General features: G+C 33.5%; 2 protein-coding genes across 2 annotated transcripts; one reads left to right on the top strand and one right to left on the bottom strand.

Moving 5' to 3' along the window:
- The first annotated feature begins 2,737 nt into the window (after positions 1–2,737).
- On the top strand, positions 2,738–4,215 carry LOC130969215 (probable NAD(P)H dehydrogenase (quinone) FQR1-like 1). The gene is made up of 4 exons (XM_057894857.1): positions 2,738–2,890; positions 3,125–3,218; positions 3,334–3,596; positions 3,868–4,215. Exons 1-4 carry the CDS (start codon positions 2,868–2,870, stop codon positions 4,097–4,099), a joined length of 612 nt encoding a protein of 203 aa, XP_057750840.1. The 5' UTR covers positions 2,738–2,867; the 3' UTR covers positions 4,100–4,215.
- A 2,740-nt stretch (positions 4,216–6,955) lies between these two features.
- Positions 6,956–9,387, bottom strand: LOC130965272 (unknown seed protein USP-like). The gene is made up of 3 exons (XM_057890011.1): positions 9,254–9,387; positions 8,316–8,439; positions 6,956–7,816 (listed from the first exon to the last, which is right to left on the bottom strand). The coding sequence occupies exons 1-3, from the start codon at positions 9,287–9,289 to the stop codon at positions 7,155–7,157; spliced, it is 822 nt and encodes a 273-aa protein (XP_057745994.1). The 5' UTR covers positions 9,290–9,387; the 3' UTR covers positions 6,956–7,154.
- Positions 9,388–21,687: the final 12,300 nt, after the last annotated feature.

Here is a 21,687-nt window from a genome sequence, read left to right as displayed (position 1 = left end):
AGGTCTTCCTCTGCCTTTCGCCCTTTGTCCATCTTCCATCTCATCCACCCTCCTGACTGGATGTTCTATCGGTCTTCTTCTCACATGTCCAAACCACTTGAGACGCGATTCAACCATCTTTTCCACAATGGGTGCTACTCCAACTCTCTCCCTTATATCTTCATTCCTTATTTTATCCAATCGCGTATGACCACTCATCCATCTCAACATCTTCATCTCTGCCACACTCAGCTTATGTTTGTGCTCCCCTTTAGCCGCCCAACACTCCGTACCATACAGCATAGCCGGTCTTATAGCGGTGCGACTGTTTTGGATCCTATGATTTACATCCTGTTTAATCTCTCCATTATCCTATATGATGCACCCAAGATACTTAAAACTTTTAACTTTTTCTAGGATGTTTTCTCCAATCTTCACCTCTATATTGGGGTTTTCCCTTCTCAGACTGAACTTACATTCCATATATCCGTCTGCTACAGCTTAGCGCAGACCATACACTTCTAAAGCTTCTCTCCATAACTCCAACTTCTTATTTAGGTCTTCCCTTGACTCTCCCAAGGATGATATCATCGGCAAAAAGCATGCACCATGGCACAAGCTCTTGGATGTGCTCTGTGAGTACTTCCAGGACTAAGTGAAAAGGTATGAGCTTAAGGATGATCCCTGGTGTAATCCTATACCAATAGAGAATTCTTCCGTCACACCACCTTGAGTCTTCACACTAGTTGTGGCCCCATCATACATGTCTTTAATTGCCCGAATATATGCGATCCTTACTCTCCTCTTTTCTAAACCTTCCATAAGACCTCCCTTGGTACCCTATCATACGCTTTTTCCAAATCATAAACACCATATGTAGGTCCCTTTTACTACTACGATACCTCTCCATCATCCTTCTTAATAGGTAATCGCTTCAGTGGTAGATCTTCCTGGCATAAATCCAAATTGATTCTCTGTTACTTGTGTCTTTTCTCAACCTGTTTATCACCCTTTCCCATAACTTCATAGTATGACTCATAGCTTAATCCCTCTATAGTTTCCGCAACTTGTATATCCCCTTATTCTTGTAGATAGGTACCAAGGTGCTCTTTCTCCACTCATCAGGCATCTTCTTTGACCTTAAAATCTCATTAAAAAGCTTGGTTAACCAGTTGATGCCTTTTTCTCCAGACCTTTCCAAACCTCAATCGGGATATTATCAAGTCCTACTGTCCTGCCATTTTCATCTGCTTTAAAGCCTCTTTTACCTCGAAGTCTCGAATCCTTCGATAGTAGTCAAAGTTTGATCTTCTTCCCTTGTGCATAATCGACCAAGACTCGGAAGAGTCTTCTGTCCCTCATTAAATAACTCGTAGAAGTAACTCTTCCACCTTTCATTAATCTTCTCCTCTTGGGCCAACACCTCTTCATCCTTATCCTTTATGCACTTAACCTGATCCAAATCTCTCGTTCTTCTTTCCCGACTCTTTGCGATTCTATATATACCTTTTTCTCCTTCTTTTGTGCCCAAAGACTGGTAGAGACCCTCATATGCTCTTGTTTTTGCTTCACACACCTTTTGTCTTTCTTAGCCGCCTTATATTTTTCCCAATTATCTGCATTGCGGCATAAAGACCACTCTTTAAAAACATTCCCTTTTTATCTTTATCTTTTCTTGTATACTCGCATTCCACCACCAGGACTCCTTGTCTCTTGGTCCTATTCCTTTAGATTCACCAAAACTTTCTTTTGCTGTTCTTCTATAACTTCTGCCATCTCCCTCCACATCTCTTCCGCGCTTCCGTTTCCATCCCACTTTGCCTCTTCTCCTACCCGTCTTAGGAAGTTTCTTTGTTCCTCACCTTTCATCCACCACCACCTCGTCCTTGGGTTCTTCGTATAATGTCTTTTCCTTAACTTTTGCTCAACGCGAAAATCCATGACGAGCACCCTATGTTGTGTTGTCAAACTCTCTCCTGGAATAATTTTACAGTTAATGCAAATTTCGACTCTCCTCAACAAGAAAAGTCGATTTGAGAGCTTGTCATGCCACTCTTAGTTTATTTAAAACATTCTCCAAAAATAAAGTACAAATCAACTTTTAAATTAGTAGTATTAGGATCAAATCACATCATTGCTTTAAAAAAATATGAGAAAAGAGATATTTAAAAACGACGTTGTCCAACTGGAGATGTGGCAACAACAGTGATGTCGATGCACGTGACAGAACACCTAAACAACTTCGTTCCGTTTCATTATATAAGCCGACGAAAAGATGTAAAAAGTTTAATAATATCTATTATTTTGGAGAATGTAATTAGTATTTTTAAAAAAAATTAATTAATTCAAAGACAAAATTTTCAAAAGATCTAATTATTATTTTATTTATTGTCTAAAAAATTGTTTAATACATAAATATAATTGAATAACGGCTAAATGATAGTGCATCAAAATTACACATTATTTTTAAACTCACACAATAAATAAATAGATTTAAAAACATTCAATTTTTTCTCTAATAAAATTGTCAACTTCTACTGCATTTTGAAATAGTACAAGGCTAGTGCGACGTAAGCGTGACACCATCTTATCATCATCAATTTTATTTTGCAGCAGTTGTTTCTCGCAGTCATGAAATATAAAATAAAGGAAGGAAACAAAAAGGGTCGTCAATCAGGAAATTAGAGCAATTTAAAATTATATACATTAGTCAACTACCATATCAATATCAAATAATCCTCTCCCATACGCAACTATATATATGGCTTTCGCTTCCCCATCTTTCATTCATTCATCAACAACTCATTCTTCTATAACATAAATAGAAAAACAGAGAGAGACAAAGAGACACATAAATATAAAGACTTCCTTTGAAGATCAACGACCTGATGGCTGTAAAAGTTTATATTGTGTAAGCACTCTTCAATACATATAATGTCATTGCCAAAGTTTATCTACCATATGTTATAATAATTCACTTGCTTTGTAGAATTCTAATCATGTTTGGGCTATGTCCCTCTTTCTAGATTAGCTTCTCTACTGGATCAGTTTTGTATTATTGTTATTATTATCTTCTTTGATGAAATACAATATTCATTTTGTTATGTTATAAATTAAATAATTTTTTGTATGATTTTATTGGCAGGTATTACTCGTTATACGGACATGTAGAGAGACTAGCAAAAGAAATAAAGAAAGGTGTTGATTCTGTAGATGATGTTGAGGCTACTCTATGGCAGGCATGTTCTTAATTAAGTATTCTATATTATATATTCAAGTTAATTCATTCTCAGTAATATTATCTCATTACTAGTAATAGAAGAGTGTTTGACATTCATTTGTTTTAATGATAAGGTACCGGAGACTTTGTCGGAAGAGGTGCTTGGCAAAATGGGAGCACCATCGAAAAGCGATGTACCGCTCATTAACCCGAAAGAGCTACTGGAGGGTGACGGTTTCGTTTTTGGTTTTCCAACAAGATTCGGAATGATGGCTGTTCAGTTTAAATCTTTTCTAGATGCAACTGGAAGCCTATGGCAAACACAACAGCTCGCTGGCAGGCCAGCCGGAATCTTCTATAGTACCGGTTCTCAAGGTGGCGGACAGGAGACTACAGCGTAAGTATTTCACTTTCAACTATTACAATCATGTTACTTGTGTATCAAAAATCAGCTATTAAATCTACTATATATATAAAATATTTGTCTAAATATAAAATATATATTGAAAATGAATTAAATATATGTATTATATATAAATACATAATGAATAATTTGATAAATAATTTTGATGTACACATAGTATTTTTGAAATTATTATCAATCAATTCGTAATTAATAGGATTCATGAATGAAGTACCAATAATGATAATTGTGGAATCAATGGCAGGCTCACTGCTATCACTCAGTTGGTTCACCATGGAATGCTATTTGTCCCGATCGGATATACATTTGGCGGTGGCATGTTTGAGATGAATGAAGTGAAAGGTGGCAGTCCGTATGGTGCCGGAACTTATGCTGGTGGTGATGGATCAAGACAACCGACTAAACTTGAATTGGAGCAAGCATTCCACCAAGGCAAGTATATTGCCACCATCACTAAGAAGCTCAAGAAAGAATGAAACCATCCATAAATTAGGATGTTGAATCCTGATGAGTCTACTAATAGTTACTTGTCATATAATGTATTGAGTTTGTGTTTATTGCATGGAAATAATTGCTTTTTATTACCAAGAAAGCGCTTTGTACTCACGGTTATATTTTTCTATTTGTACCATCAATATTTTATTTATTGATTTGATTAGCTGATGAATAAGTAAATGGAACAATACTAAATAAATAACAAATATTATTATTTTTTGTTTGCACTTGGTTAATAATAATTTACATTTATATTTATAAAAATTTTGTATACAAAAAATATATAATTTATATAGATATTTATTAAAATTGATACACATGAATTAATATAATTTGTACTTATATTTTTTAAAATTTATATACATAAATTAATAAAATTTATTTATTAAATATAATTTAATATTTGTGTTAATTAAATAATAACAAAATAATTTTGTTCAGACGTTAATCAAATCTAGTATTTATACGTGTATTGTGAAATAAAATAAGAAAATCTCAGATTGAATGAACAATCAATTTTTCCAGTTTCATGTACTGAATTGAACAGTTTCCAGTCCTATATATTAACCCTCTGCCTTTTTTTGGGTATTAACCCTCTACCTTTGTATATCGAAACAAGATGTGATGGATAATGTGAAATATTAAATGGGTACATAATTTTTCAAGAACCCATGAAGATAAAAAACATAAGCATTGAAATTGGGCTAAGAAACTGGTTTTATTTTAAGAAGTTGGGTTAACCACAAAAACGAGCGGTTGGATATATAAAATTGGGTTAGTGTGATTGGTGATGAGCAACATCGATGATAGTAACATAGCACTCTTTTCTCTCTCCAATTCTCATATAGTCATTTTCTCTTCCTTTCGGACACGGTATTTCTGTCTCAAAAATACAAGGCAATATCCTTATTTTGTTGAACATCTTCCGTAGCTCTTGCCCGTAATTTCCAGCGGTAAGAATAATATCGTGCTGCTGCAAAATATAGAGAATAGCAATGTAAATTTCATTTATGATGATCTATGTCAAATTTTGAAGAATTTTCGTTCAGGACTTCAGGCTATCATAGGTAGAGTAGTAATACATTTTAAACAACAGTACTTTATAGGATTTGTGGGTAACTCGTTTTAATACTAGTCCTTTTTATTTTAATGAGCTAAGTATGTTTTTTCGTTTTTGATATTTTTAAAATTTCTTAAAATTATTTTTAATATTTATTTTGATTTAAATTTACACTTAATATTTGAAATAAGATTTAACTCTATTTTTGTTCTTAATTTTTTTTATAATTAATGATTAGTCAAAACTTATTTTTTACAAACAATTTCGCTAAATGACCAACTAAAATACTAGCTAATTTGAATAACTTTTCAAAATCATTAAAAATAAAATTTTGAATTTTTAAAAATAGAATTTTTAATTTGTAACCACTTTATTAACGTGAAGCCTAGAGGTGAGCATGAGTAGCAGATACCCAATTATATGTTCGAACTTGAACCGAATTAATTAAATTGGTTCTGGAAATAATGGGTAATTGGATTCGATTCGAACCAAACCGATGGTCTTTGTTAGTGATTGGTTTGGATATCGATTTTGGGGGTGCGAAACCCGAACTAACCCGCGAACCCATCATATATTAATTAAATAAAAAAATAATATATATATATATATATATATATATATATATATATATTACTTTTTCGTTAGACAAAGATTATTCACTATTAATATGTTTGAATTTTAATGAGATTAGCTTTTAATGTATTTGGTATTTAACATGTTTGGATTATTTCTATTGATGTTACATGTTTATTGTACTTGTTGAATTTTTAAGATAAAAATTTGGTTTTTTTATGAATTTCAAAGTTATCGGATATCCAATTACCCGAACCAAACCAATCCGTTCTTAATCGGTTTGGTTTGGTTCGGATACATGTACTAAAAAATACAAATTTGAACCAAACCGAACCAATTATATTTTGATTGGTTCGGTTTTAATTTTACCATGAACTTGAACCAAATCGATCCGTACTCACTTCTAGTGAAGCCCCATTTCATCCTCTCTCATCATGTTGTTGGTATCTCGTCATCAATCGTCCGTCACACTGCCACCGTATCCTCCACCACAACTGCTTTGTGGTACCTCGACGACGCGTAATGATTGCTGGAGCTTTAGGAAACAACGACACAAGAAGATGACATTTACGTAAGAAGATGACATTTACGTTGCGGAAGCGGCTACACTAGAATAATACATAAAGAATATTTCATTAGACTTATATGGCACATTTTTAATATCCTAATCTTATTTTTTTTTAAAAAAAAGAATGTTAGGGGACAGCAGATTTTGTGAGTTGTAGCCATCAATTAGTTATCAATAGTGTATTTAATGGTGTGAGGTTTCATTTAATGGTGGAGAATCACTTATTTTTATTTTACTGACTAAATGCTGACCAGATTTTAATAAATCTGATGGCCTTAAACTTTTCCTTTTTCAAAATCTTAATTTTTGAAAAATTATTCAAATTGACTTACAGTAAAATTGGTTCCTATACTTTCTTTTTTACAAACTACCAACAAAACTTAAGCCATCAGATCTGGTGAAAGAATCCAACCATAACAAAGGAATTTTTAACAACCAGGGTCTTGTTAAACTTGGTCCACTATTTTTGCTTCTAACTTTTATAACTTTTATAGAATATTTTTTTTTTGTTGATCAAACTATTAAACCAGGTTTTTAACTTTTTATCCATTATGAACATTTAATAAAAGTTAAAAATCAATAAAAAGAGTTATTTCTGGATGTCGACTACTTACCATGTAGATATGATATTGAAAGTTCATATCAAACAAGAAGATAGACATTAAAATTGAGCAGCATATAATCATATATACTGCACAATTCCGGCCATTACATCATAATCATTGGCGCACATGTAGTTTAGAGCTTCAACAGTACAAGTAGAGAGTTCAACATTACATGGGTTTATTATTTAATTATAGTACAACCCAAAAGGCTTCAAGAAAGGCATAGTTAATTAACTTGCCATATTGGCAATATTGTAGACACCATTGACAGCCATGTTGGGAACCCACATAACTGCCTTGTTTCCAAGGAAGTGGCAAGCAGTCTCTGTTCCAGGCTTGATTTTCAGCATTTCATAAAGAACTTCCGCATTCATGCCGGAAGTGTCGTGGTGGCAAACCGCTAACGCCTGAGTTCTCCTGCCGTCGGCTGCCACCATTGGAACCATGTATGCGGTGGTTCCATGGATTTCGTGACAATAAAAGACGGTGCTTTGAAAATTGAGCCTGTGACACATAACAGCCTTGTCTCCAAGATTGTGCACTCCCTCTATGGTGTAGTCAGTCTGCTTGTCCAAGAAAGAACTTGAAAACGGTTGAATGTTCTTTCCCAACTTGGAAACGGCGAAACCGATCAAAGTTGATAAGGATTTTGCGCAGTACTTGTCCTCGCCCTTGCCGGCTTCTCTTACGCAAGCATCCTCAAAGGTGAAGGACTCTTTTTCGAGGTCTTTAATTACTTTGCCCCATGTATATACTCCGTATGGTTGAGCAAACGGGATTTTGCTGAACTTCATGTTCATCTTTTTCCCAGGAAATAGCTCATGTTCGAAGAAGAACGTTTTTGGGTACTGTGTGTCGTCCACTTTCATCGGAACATCATTTATTTCAGAATCTGCACGCATTATCATACAAAAAACTCTTATTTTAGGATAATTCTACTCTATTAATCATTCATAAAAGAATTGCAATTATTGCTCTGCAGATGTGTATAGTGTATTGACAGGGGTGTGCATGTGGAGCAGATTAGGTGGAAATTTGTTAGATCTATACCAAGTTCTAAAAACCACACCTGTGGTGTCACCGAATCCATATAATTAAAGGTTTAAGATTTAATTAAAATTTACCTATATTTAAATTAAATATAATAAAATAATAAATTTATGTATAAAATATATAATTTAAAAAAATTAAATTTATTATTTTTAGTTGGTTAACAATTAAAAAATCATACCTGTTTCATCAATTAGTTTATTCTTTTATTTTGAATCCGACTAATTTGACAAACAATTTTTAATTAATCAAATTGGATCAGTCGACTAAGATTGGTTCTCATAACCATAATCCATAACCAACTCTAATATGTGACTGTATAATTGAGGAGTTATATGGACCTTGGGCTCCAGGCTTTAAAAGCTCCTTGAGAGTGTTAGGAATTGGAGTGTTTGGCCAAACTGCTTGCCAGTAATCTTCGTCAGGTATCAATTCTCGCCCACGGCTTCCTATTGCAAAAGAAAGCTGCACCGTACCATTTCCTCCAAACATAAGATATCATAATAATTATATTATATAAACATTTCATATAATTATTTTACTTTAAATCAACGAAACTCAAACCATATATGTGTGCCAGTGGTTTCTTCGGACTACGGTGGCTATAATTATAATGGCTATGATGGTTAAACAACATAAGTAATATTTAAAAATTATTTTTAAAATTAAAGTTATAATTTTTTACATTTTGATAACTTTCTGATTTTTATCTTTTAAATTAAAAATATTATTTATTTTAATAACACTTTAAATGTTGCTAAAACTATATAGTTATTATGTAATCCGTTAATGAGTTTCTCGTCTTATAAATTACCCACTCTTTCTTACTTTCTTTTATATGAGATTAATTTCAACACTTTTTACACTTATAACATTAACCTATTATAATCACCATCATTACATGCAAGATAGCATATGCATGTAAACGTAACTCTCTTAAACTGTATTTTTGGAAAAGCCAATTACTTATATATACGCATACATATATACTCCTTGTTTAAGGAATCAGCCTGCTACAGTTCTTGTTAACTCATCACTGCCTTAATATTTTACTTGATTTTATTTAATATTGACTATAATATTGTTAACAGTGAAAGCCAAATTAAATAAATGTTTTGGATGAAGAAAGTTGGTCTAAAGTTGTGGTAAGAGATCATAGAAAGTGAAATATAGATATTTTCCCGCAGTGAGGGTAAAATATGAGTGAATGAAGGACTATTATACTCTTTTTGGCGAATATATAAGCCAAATTAAAAAGCAAAAGAATACGAAAACTTACACAGAAAAGCATAGCAACAGCACATCGGAACTCCATTTTTATATATAATATAATAAGCAAGAGAATAGATGTGGGAGTGATCGATGCTTGCAATGAACTCACTTATTTATAGTGATACCGGTTCATTATTAGAGGTTTACGTACGGTACATATTTGGACACGGCGGTTATGTAACACAAGACGTGGAGCGACATATGAATTTTAAATTTTTATAAGACCTAGTATTTATATATAATATAAAATATTTTATATACAGTATGTCTAAAATAACACAACTAGAAAATGGCTTAATATAGACAGATTTACAGACAGATTTGGTCTATATTACAGACGGATTTTTGGTTACCGACGAAATTACCGACGAATTTTGTCCCTCTGTAAAAGCCTCGTCGGAAATTATTTACCGACGGATTTTTTTCCATCGGAAAATTACCGACGGATTTTTACCAGTTACCGACGAATTTTCCCTCTGTAAATTCTCCATCCATTTCCCCAAGACGATAAACTTTCCGATGGATTTTTCGACGGATTTTCAGACGGATTTTCCGTCTGTAATTACAGACGGATTTTTCGACGGATTTTCCGTCTGTAATTACAGACAGATTTTCCGACAGATTTTTCGTCTGTAATTTGAACTTTGAAAAATTATCCCACGTTCTGATTACAGACAGAAAATCCGTCTGTAAATCCGTCAGTAAGGTAAAATATATTTTTTTATTTTTCCAATTACAAAATAAACTTGTTTTCATACAAAATAAATATAAATTTAATATAAATTTTTATCTAATTTGTTCAAATATTTATAATATTACAAAAAATAAACAAATTCATCGTATTATAAAGCTAAAAAAAATTATTATAAACAAACAAGTTAATATAATTCAAAATATAAACAAAGTATATTATCAACTATAATCCTCAATATATTGTTCAAACATACTAAATTTTACACAATTTTACATATATTACAGAAAGATTAACTGAATTCTTTCTCAAAAAATGGACATGAATCAGCATCCATCAGCCATATGTGCATGAATTCTTCTGCCTATGAGGGGAAGAAATAGAAAAATAAATCTGCCTAAAAGAACAAATAGCACCAACCATCATATCATTTGTCTTTGTCTCAGCTTCTGAAGCTGATGCACTAGCACGCTCAGTCATTGTTGCATCTTGAAAGTTGGCTTGCTGCTCACCACCCTTCTCTTGTTTAGAAGCTTCTTCTGCAGCTTTTTTTGCAGTTGCTTCCTGCCTGGCTCTCTCTTCTTCCATTGAAACTCTTAAAGCAAGAGCTAGCTCGGGGTCCAAGTTTGGATCCACACCGAACTCAAATCCAGATACACCACCAGCTGCAGCAGCTGCAAATCCACTTCCACCTTCACCATTGCCAGTAAAAATAGGTTTGCTGCCACAAAACAAGGTTACAAAATTACTTCTCAATAGAGAAATCAAATTTGTTATTGTACTACAGGAAAGAATTAAAAAAGAGTCGGAGCAACAATGAATCCTCTAACACAAAAAAAAATAGGATGACAGAATAAGTATGACAAATATTTCACGAGAGCCATCTAAAGCATGCCATTTTTGCTACTTGGGTTTGGCAAAGAAAATATATGAAGGACGAGCCAATGTCTATTTGGTGAGCTAGTAAATAATTGGGGAAAGGATTAAAAGAAAAAGCACAAGAGTCCAAAGCCCCAAACTTCAATCAGATTGGAAGAAAACAGAACAGAATTGGATAGAAGCCGAGCAGATAATAAACAAATTCCTTAACTCACATGTATATCAAAGAAGTCCTGGATCAAATGGGAATCCTTATTAAAAAGTAAGAAATAGAAATAAAATAAAATGAATTGAATTCACAAACCTTATAAGCACATCAGAAAGAGCATTTGTACCAGTTGGAACATGAACAATGTGGCTGGTATCATTATTGTTTACAGCTGCAAGGAGTGCTTCCAGCTTCTCTGTCTTCCCCTCATCTTCCTCGCCGAAATTGACAATGTCAAGTGCAACATTATTCTTTTTTAACTTTCTTCCAATCATCTCCAATACTTTCTTCTCATGCTTTACAGGACTTTAGAAACCATGAAATGAGATAATTAGATGAGAAAATAGCTACAAACAAATGAATTAAATATTTTAGAAAGGGACAATTTTTTGTACCTTCCAGCAAAGACAATAATCCTTTGCTGCTGCTTCTTATTTTGCCAATGCTTAAGAGCCAATTATGCCACCTGAATGCCAGCGGCTAGGTTCATATCACCACCTATTTCTAATCCTAAATCAGGAAGAAAAATTTTCCTTTGGTCTCCCCATACCTGCTCAGACAAGGACAAGAAGGAGGAGCCAAAATCAAGTCATAACAAGAACAGGAAAGAACAAGAATATGCATGCAAATTCCAGATAAAATATCTCAGCAATTCAAATATATAGTTCATAAACAAACTTCATTCTATACTACAATCATAAACAAATATAACTCAGTATATGATGCTCTGGCTGATAGAAGATGATGCACAAGTGACAAAAAGAAATTAGTCAATTTAAGGAACAAAATGTCCTATCTTGCCACAAAACATTAAATAACATTCACCACAAGCTTTGATTTCATGAAAGACATTCACCACAAAACTACCATCCTCTATCTCAAACAATTCTTCTAGAGGCTCCCCTTTGTCCTTTTGTCTAGTTTTTGGTGGATTCTTTGGGAAGGAGTAGCTGAAAAATTACAACAAGTCAAGAACCATTAAATAACAAGTGTAAGAAAAGAAACATTTGATAGATTTAAATTTGTAGGAGAGAATGAGCACCGTGCAAGCATTTACATCTACGCCTAATGGATCTTCTTCTATTATTCATGTTCCTCTGTTTGTGATAGCTAGCTCCCTGCTTCATCATCTCCATCATCTGCCAAGTTTCCATTCTTCATCTTCACCTTTTTTTAACATGTAACATTTTCTAAGGTACAAAAATAAATGAAGCTCAGAATTGTATGTTAGAAACATACCACTACAACCTTAGTGTTGGTCTTGGTCCCTTTAAATAAAGTAACCCTCTATACAAGTTCATGTTGCAATGCTTTTATCTGAAAATGAGTTTCATCAAAAGGTTTATATCATTGCAAGAAAATAAAATTTAAATTTGCAGTCTAAATATCTCAGGGAGAAATAAAAAAGATAAAAAAAATTGAAGAATAAATATTATTGTAAGTATTAAGCAAATGAAAAATCAAACTCAAATATACATTAATATAAACAATGGTATTATATCGAAAGAGTATGCTCTGCAAAGGTGTCAGCACTTCAGAAACAAGCACAATCTCATGATTATATATATATATATATATATATATATATATATATATATATATATATATATATATATATATATAGATATGTATGTATACTCGCTATAGATACATATATTGCATGTGCACTGCATATATACTGATGTTAATTAGCATAGAGAAGTGTCATGCATATGAATCAACTTAGTGCATGAATTGTATGTTTTGTAAGTGAAATATGTTGTAGCAATATATAATTCCTAATTCAATTCAGATGTACAAATAATACTAATAGCAATTAATGAAGTATAGTATAAGTTATATGAATAAGACACGCAAGGTAGAAAATAGAATTATCTTCAAAATATATAGATAAAATATTAATTAAGATTCGTTCTATGCAACTAATGTCAATTAGAAATTGTTCTTATTAGCCCAAAAGGAACACCTTTTCAAAGAAGAGAACTGAATTGAAGTGGACAGTCACACAATTCAGATCCTAATTAAGGATTAAACCATCAAATAATCCATTAAAACACTACAGATAGTGGAAGCAACTGAAAACAACTTTTGAAGCGCTCCATCTACGAAAAGCTCAACTTGCTATATATCCAAACCGTAAAGGAAACAAGAAGCCGCACCTGAACTCAAATTCCGAGTTTTGACCCCGTAATTTTTCCATGAAGCATACTTGTGGAATACATAGATCAAGATTCTAATTGCTGAGTTCCACACATAATTCAATTCTACAAAACCAGTTTATGAATTTTCAAATAAGTAATATATATGCTCAAAAAGCAAATTTTATTGTCATATGATTCAAGAAATTAAATTCTACTGAAACAAAATTGAGTTAGAAACTCAGAAGCAAAATGAAAAAATGAAGAGAAACTCACCTTTTCTTCTCCTTTGGAGGCAGAGATCAAAATCCAGAAACAGGGGAAAGATTGAAACTTCAAAGTCAAAACCAACCAAAATTTAAAACTGCCATTGACCAAACCTAAACTCATTGAACATAAGGATTGAAACAATTGCCGACTCACCATATGCAGTGTATATTTCAGGTTCATTATCCAACTTTGCAGCTCTCACGAATTCGTCATATTCATGTCCCTGATATATTTGCACACAAAAATTAGCACAGCCCAGAAAAGTGGAAACACTAACAATGAGTTTTCCAAGTGTTTCTTACCTCAAATTTGTCAAACCGACCAATAACAAATGTATGATACTTTGTCAGAAATTCCTCTGCCTTCTTTTTCGAATTTATCCTAATAACAGACGAACCAGTCTTTTTCCTTGCCCATATCACTATATCATCCCTGAAATCAACAGTCCCAATTTTAATTGACATGGCCACTAGATAAAAATGTTTAAATAGTTCCACCAATATAATTGACATGACCAATTCTCAAGTTATCTGTGCACTGTGAACAACATTTTAGGTAAATGTGCATCTATTCCATTCAGCTAACATCAGTATATCACTATATTCAAGTTATAAACAAGCTTCTAAATAGCATAAAGAATTAGAAACACTAGCAAACATAGCAAAATAATAACAAAATCATAATGACAAGTTCAGGTGTATAGATGGTTCATTGAAATCACTTGCCTTGACACCAGATAATTCAATGTAGTTAGCTTCACTTATGAAACTTCTACTTCACTTATGGTAAATAAACAGGAACATAAAGAAAATAATATATTCTGAAGAAATTTAGATTGTTAAAAATCATTGATTTCCAAACAGAAAGAATCTTACCATTAGCATGTTTATTGAATTTAAGAAGTGCCTCCCTATGAGCGGGATCAGACCTCTCGCCAGTGCAGAGTAAAGAATGCGAAGATTCCCAGTCAGCCTCTGCACCTGATGTGCTACAGGTATTGACAACATCATCAAAACAGATTATTCCAAAGCACAATCCAGAAAGAATAATTTGCAAGAACCGGAGCATGGGTTGATTTTTTCATAATCTCCAGCCGAAGATAGAAATAGTGGTATTGTGTAGCTTTCTCATTGTACTGTTGTTTTAGAACTCAAGTTAACATACATTATTTACAAACATTTTCATAGGACTTTCACAGCACTTATTTACTTCTATTCCCAAGTAGGAAAAATTACAAAACAAAAGCATTATACACCCTACATCATTTCAAACAACTACAACCTTACCTGCAATAGTAAGCTTCTCCACAGCCGCCCAGGAAGAGGAATTTTATCTTTGGAACTGCCAGAACCACATTGATGAGTTCCCTGATCCTCATCTTCAGATGATGAATCCATCTCATGGAAGTTTTTTGACAAGCTCGAAGAGCTTCCGACATCACATCCATGACTCAGAATCCCTTAATCCCTGGAGGTAAAGCCTCCTTCCAATTTGAAGCTCTATGGAACCAATAAAACGAAAGCAGAAGCTATATACAAAACAATCAATCTGCAAAGTAGTTCATACACACAAAAGAACAAATGAGAAAAAAGAATAAGTCCTAATAAACCTAAACAAGCAAGACCAAGATAAATACAGAAGTAAATTAAGAAAAGCAAAAACCTTGTTGAAAGAGTGTACGGATGGAATAGAAGAATTGTAGCTAACAGAGCTCGATAGGGTTACGGATGTACCAGATCGGGTGGTCCACCACAGGACCGTGCTCCTCATCAACGAAGAAATCATCACGCGTATTATCCTGTGTTCGAAGATTCAACGGTGGCGATAAGGATCTTCTCCTCCTTCTGAAGATCCTCGCGAAGATTGCATAGCAAATAACAACGAAGAAAGCAGCTCCGATAACGGAGAGAGCAAGGACCAAGTAGGGCGAGAGCGCGTGGCTTTTTCCATGGTCTGATGTATCGTCTATGGAGAGAGGAGGAATCGGTGGCGATGGCGGTGGCGGTGGCGGTGGTTGGGAATAATAGTAGTATTGGGGGTTGGTGATGTAGATTTTGAGGCAATCATCACAGTTTGAAGAACAATTCTGCTCCACGTGGCTGAGGGACTCAGATTTCTGGCAAGAGTTTTCTGCAATGGTGAAACACCATTTCTGAGAGAAATTGTGGTTAGTTAGGGTTCTAGGGTGTGAAAGAAGAGAGAGAAAGAGAGAAGGAAGGAAGAAAAAGAAGAAATATGGTTTTGTGTGTGTGAAAGGAGTTCGATAGGCTTGGGATGAAATTAGGTTTAAATTAAAATTTTTCGACGGAAAATTTTAAATTACAGACGGATTTTCTGTCTGTAATAATTTAATAAAATAAAGCATTTTGTTTATTTAATTACAGACGGAAAATCCGTCTGTAACCATTTCCCACGAAAAAAAAATTAATTTTACCGACGGAATTATCGATGGATTTTGTTTTCCGTCTGTAATTTATGCTAATTCATTTTTTTTGTTTTCCGACAAAAAATCCCTCTGAAATTCCGTCTGTATTTCCGTGGGATAAAATCCGTCGGAAATATCCGTCTGTAATAACTAATTTTCTAGTAGTGTAAGTTCAATAATTATATGTTTATTGAATGAGCCACACTTAAAAAAGTCATTAGATTTTATTAGATGAAAATCAAAAGCTAATATAAAAAAAGAGTATTGATAGACTTTAATAAATATAGAATATCCTAATACATAAATAAATATTTTAAATGACAATACTTTACACTACTAGAAAATTAGTTATTACAGACGGATATTTCCGACGAATTTTATCCCACAGAAATACAGAGGGAATTTCAGAGGGATTTTTTGTCGGAAAATAAAAAAATGAATTAGCATAAATTACAAATGGAAAAGAGAATCCGTCGATAATTCCGTCGGAAAAATTAATTTTTTTTTCATAAAAAATAGTTACAGACAGATTTTCCGTCTGTAATTAAATAGACAAAACGCTGCGTTTTGTTAAATTATTACAGACAAAAAATCCGTCTGTAATTTAAATTTTCTATCGAAAATATTGAGGTAACCTTAATTTTATCACCACCCATTCACACTCCATTCACACTCATCCTTCGAACGTTTCTAGCAGATCTCATCCCTCGAACTCTTCTCCTCTGGTAGAAGGTGGTGTCGCCGCCGGCGGGGACAGACCGTGGGTGCCCTCGTCATCTGGGGAAGCTCTACTCGGCCCTCTTCGCATCGTTCCTCCTCTTCTCGCCGTCGCACGAAGTTCTGAGTTGAGCTTGTGGCATCGCCGTCGCGAAGAGTTCCTCCCCTCCTCGCCGTCCATTATTTCTTATTCTCTGCTCCTCGCCGGTTTGTGATTTTGTGATTTAATCTCTGCTCCTCGCCCTCGTTGTTTCTGATTTTGTGATTTCATTTCCGATTTTGTGATTTAATCTCTGCTTCCTTTAATTCTCAAAGGTGCTTGATCTGCGGTTTTGCCTCTTATTTCCATTTCTCTCTCTCTTTTTCTCTCTCTCTCTCTCTCCCCCCTCTCTCTCTCTCTCGTTTTCTTAGTAGCCAAACAACTTGTTCTTGTTCAGGTAGTAGTTGCTGCGTGTATTGGCTTTGATGTTTGTGCAAAGGAGTTGAAGATTGACCAGCCTTGAAGTTTGGTAAATGTGGTGATTCATATCTTCAAATTTTGCTTCAGGTGCCACTCTTCACAGTTTTTCAGTTTTTCAAACCTAATTTCTCTGTTTATTCTTTTGTTAATTGTTATAATTACTGTTTTTTATTTTTTATTCATATTAATTTCTTGTATTGTTTGCTTGATGGAGTATATTTTCTTCTACGATGATAAGCTTTTTTTCTTTTTTTTCAACTTTTTTATTTTCCGATTTGATTTGATTTATTTTGGGGTTGATGGATGATGCTGCTAATCACTTAACTTTGCTTGATTCATGCATCCAGCCATATCCAATGAGGGAAAGGTTTTGATGTTGTCATGATAGGTTTTAGTGAATTACATCATAGTTTGATTTTATTACTAGCTACTTGGGTTTGTGATCATCCAAGATTATCCCTCTCCAGGTGAAACAATAACTTCCTCACAAATGAGATTAGAAGAAGACTTTTCCATTAAAATGACAGCTTTTTTCCAAATTGATATATTAAAATGACAAATTTCAGCATGAAAGTTAAATGCACCAGAGAATTGGCCAATTAATTTTAGATGCAAAGTGACCTAATCTCCTAACCTCATTTTATTGTGTTTTTTAGTAAAGTGTAGATCTAAAACACTTTGATATCAGAAAATACACATTTAAATTTAAAGTCTGATAGTTTGTTTCTAACACAAGTTGGAAAAGGTGGCACCCAACTTTCTGGAGGACAGAAACAGAGAATTGCTATAGCTGATTGGGAGTAGCAAAGGTGGTTGAGAACGACATGTTTAACAAAGAACGAACATGTATGCTCTCTATGCTCCCATCCTTTTCATTCTCTCCTTCCCCTTTGTTTAATTTTGATTATTGCTTGTTCCCTACTGCAATTAAAAGGAAGCTAAGCTAAGCTAAGCTAAAATACTGTAAGTAATGCTTTATAATCTCTTTTTGACACTTTTTTTGTTGGCATTATGCTTTATTTATTTATATTTTTTTTGCTGTTGTAAAGATTAATTTTTTATTCAGAAATTGAATACTGTTGTCTGTACTTCACTTATGGATACTGCTTTGGTGTGGAGTTGACTATTGATAACATCATAGCTGAGTACTTCTATGACAGATTCAATCTCAAGCTGCACACTGCTGGGATCATTGCTGCCAGTTTCGGATTGGCAAATCTTTTCTCCAGGCCCGGTGGAGGGTTCATATCTGATGCAGTTTCAAAGAGGTTTGGAATGAGGGGTAGGCTCTGGGCCTTGTGGCTTTGCCAAACATTCGCTGGTGTCCTCTGCATAATTCTTAGGCTTGTTGGATCTTTGAGTGTTTCTGTTGTTGTTATGATCATATTCTCTGTGTTTGTTCAAGCTACTTGTGGCATGACCTTTGGAATTGTTCCTTTTGTCTCAAGACGGTTTGTGTTCTTCTTCTTCTTTTATTCTCTTTAGAGTTATCTTTAGTTTCATTGAATTGCTTTCCATTTTCTCCAGAGTGTTCTTTTAGTCAAGTTCAGACTCATTGACATAAAGAGGACAAAAATAGAAGTAAAAGAAAAAGTGGAATAGGATAGGTTCTTTTTTCTTTTTGGAAGTCATTGATCATCCTTACCTATGTACTTGGTTGAGACATTGAATTTGATTCTCTGGCATATAGTACATGGTTCATACATCATATTTAGATTTGGAGAAATATTGAAGCCATTCATGATTTTTTATTCATAAATTGAAGCCACTCATAATTCTTGCTTCTTTTTTATTTGATGAAGTGCGTGCATCAACAATCAACATACTTCTCAGTTCAATCTTTTGATTACAAGATAGGGGTTAAAATATTTTAAGTTGACTTTTTGAAACCATTTCTTTTCTCTCTTAAATAATACTTGCTTTGGACATAACTTCTTAGGTGATTTTACATATAATTGAAGAAGTTGAGAATGTATGAAGCTGAAAATCAGATTTATTGATTTTTTTAATTAGGATTATTTTTGAAAATCAGATTTTTCTGGCAACATAAGCTGAAACAAGAACACTCTTAGTGGCAGTAGTTGTTGTTAGTAATAAAAAAGTAGTAGTTGTTGTTAATAATAAAAAAATGTTTGATGTTTGATTATTTATTTCATCTCGAGAATGCAGTGCACTATGTTGGGACTTTGGAAGATGGAACCAAGTTTGATTCCAGTAGGGATAAAGATCAACCTATAAAGTTCACTCTTGGTCAAGGTATTTATTAAAGCAAGTACTGCTTGTTTTTTGATGCCTTGTTTTTCTTGAACAATCAATACATTACTACATAAATTTTTGTCTGATGGTAAAGAAGCTCAGTTTATCATATAAGGATGCAATTTAAGTTCGAATTTTAGTTTACAGTTTTTAATAGGTACATTTTGAAAAAGAATGAGAGTACGATTATGGCTTTGATAACATCTCTGTGGCTGACTTCATGGGTCCAGACTCTGCTGCTTTCACCTGGCTGCCTCAACCTCAGCCTCACACCAATTTCAAGCCTCATTCTTCCAATATCAGATGGGTGTTTTTAGGTTTTGTTTTGTTCTTCAACTTTCTCTTTTGTTTCATGTTTCAACCCAAGTTTAAAAGCAGGGAATTCTATGGATTTTTTTCCGGATCATCACATAACTGCTTCATGATTGCAGCTTGGAAATGGAATACTCAGTAAATTTAATTGTGCTGGAAGTGGCCCTTCAAAGCGGTAATATCTCTTTTCTTCTAAAATCCTTCCTTCTAAACAGTTTAGCAACTATTATTCATAATTTGGCATTTTCATCATGTAATGATATTTAGAAATTTTGTATCATATGCAGCTTGGCCCCTGGTCTTCTATTTGTTTTTATCAGTTGTGATGGGAAACTGTAATGACTTGCATATTAGGCAATGTGGTTTATGAATAGTATAAGACATATTTGATCATATAAACTGAATTTTGAAAAAAAAAATCTATCATTATTAGGATGAGGAAGGATTTTAAATTTTCTAAGGTATTAAAAACGAATCAAGCAAAGAAGACTATGTTAGCTATGTCATAGAAATACCATGCTTGCACCTACATAATTGATTCTGCATTGTATGTACATATCATGTTTAATATTGATCATATTCCTTTTGAGAAATATTTGACAATCCTATTTTCCCTTTGACATTGATCTTTGAAACCCAGGGGTATGGATCTTTTTTATTGTGGGATTTGCCCTTTGATGCTATTCAGTTTTGCATCTATGAGCAGATTAGGATGAGTTATATGGCTGCGGTAAATTTCTCAAGCTCTATAGTTATATGTTTTGTTGCACTGTATTTCTTGATAGAGGATGTGACTGCCATTCCATTTTTAGGCCCGAAAAAATTTGAATGATCCAGAAAATGCAATTATTGGTACATTTGTAGGTAATTAAATATTTAAATAACATCAAAAGACTACTCCTATATATATATATATATATATATATATATATATATATATATATATATATATATATATATATATATATATATATATATTAGACACACGTGTACACATACTAAGTTGTAGGCTTGTAGCACAACATAGATCCCCATTCTCTTAATTAACCTCTTAAGGTGTGTGATTGCTGCTAGCATAGTAGCACTTAAAGCATTATACCAATGTTAAAATGTGATTAACAATCTTGTTTTTCTAGGTGCACTAACTGGAGCTATAACAACTCCCCTTGATGTCATCAAGACAAGATTAATGGTTCAGGTTAAATAATCCTGTTTCCTACTACTTTTCTTTTGCTGTATTCTTCCTTTTCAATCTCGTATAACGCCATATGCAGATGATTCCATGTTATGTACTGTAATCCGCATGCAAATCAGTAAGAATATCCAGTTTCAATTATCAATCCATTAACAAAGTTCTCATTTTTCTCCTAAAGGGATATGCAAACCAATATAATGGAATCGTAGATTGTGTTCAAACAATTATCAAGGAAGAAGGACCTAGTGCACTTTTAAAGGTATGGGTTTTTTGCTTTCTTGGACACACCAGCTTGAGTGGTAACTTTTAGCATGGTCCAAATTCTCACCAAATTATGAACTGTACCTTAACTGCTCAGAGCAGGTTCAGAAAGCTATTGCTAAAATTGGTTTGCTGATCAGCCAAAATTGAATGCTATGAACTTGAACTTGAAATACTCATTGTTCAGTAGGTTGTTTAGAGCAAAGTTTTACAATAAAAGGAGATAATTAACAGAGGAGACATACTCACACTGTAGAGAGACCTGCTATTAAGAACATTAGACTCATCTTATTTTTACTTATTGCGGTTAAGGGTGCTTTATTTTTTTTAGCAGCAAAGTGTTAAGAATGATCATTGCTTTGCATTTGAATGCGAAGATGTGTTTGTACATTACAATACTGTTTGACAGTGATTACTATCAGCATTATAGCAATAGCTGTTTGTTTTTTTACTATTAACTAGATTATATTTGAAACAGCCATGTTTGTGGTGTGAGTTGAGATTTTGTTCACTATTGACTATGCAACATATATTCTGGATTTTGTGCATTATTTGCATCATGGTGTTACATTCTCGATCCTTTATTGGTCAACATCTAATTATTTTAATTTTTTTAGGTACTACTATTT

Source organism: Arachis stenosperma, chromosome 3 (genome assembly GCF_014773155.1).
Source record: "Arachis stenosperma cultivar V10309 chromosome 3, arast.V10309.gnm1.PFL2, whole genome shotgun sequence".
In the NCBI taxonomy this organism is placed as follows: domain Eukaryota; kingdom Viridiplantae; phylum Streptophyta; class Magnoliopsida; order Fabales; family Fabaceae; genus Arachis; species Arachis stenosperma.
The sequence above is the reverse complement of the archived record's forward strand: the minus strand, read 5'-3'. Positions and strand labels throughout refer to the sequence as shown.

Coding starts and splice junctions, on each gene's coding strand:
- LOC130969215 (XM_057894857.1), top strand. CDS start 2,868: ATGGCTGTAAAAGTTTATATTGT. Junction 3,219..3,333: donor TTGAGGCTACTCTATGGCAG/GCATGTTCTTAA, acceptor TTTAATGATAAG/GTACCGGAGACTTTGTCGGA. Junction 3,597..3,867: donor GGCGGACAGGAGACTACAGC/GTAAGTATTTCA, acceptor AATCAATGGCAG/GCTCACTGCTATCACTCAGT.
- LOC130965272 (XM_057890011.1), bottom strand. CDS start 9,289: ATGGAGTTCCGATGTGCTGTTGCTATGCTTTTCTGT. Junction 8,440..9,253: donor CTGTTGCTATGCTTTTCTGT/GTAAGTTTTCGT, acceptor GGTACGGTGCAG/CTTTCTTTTGCAATAGGAAG. Junction 7,817..8,315: donor TTTAAAGCCTGGAGCCCAAG/GTCCATATAACT, acceptor TAATGCGTGCAG/ATTCTGAAATAAATGATGTT.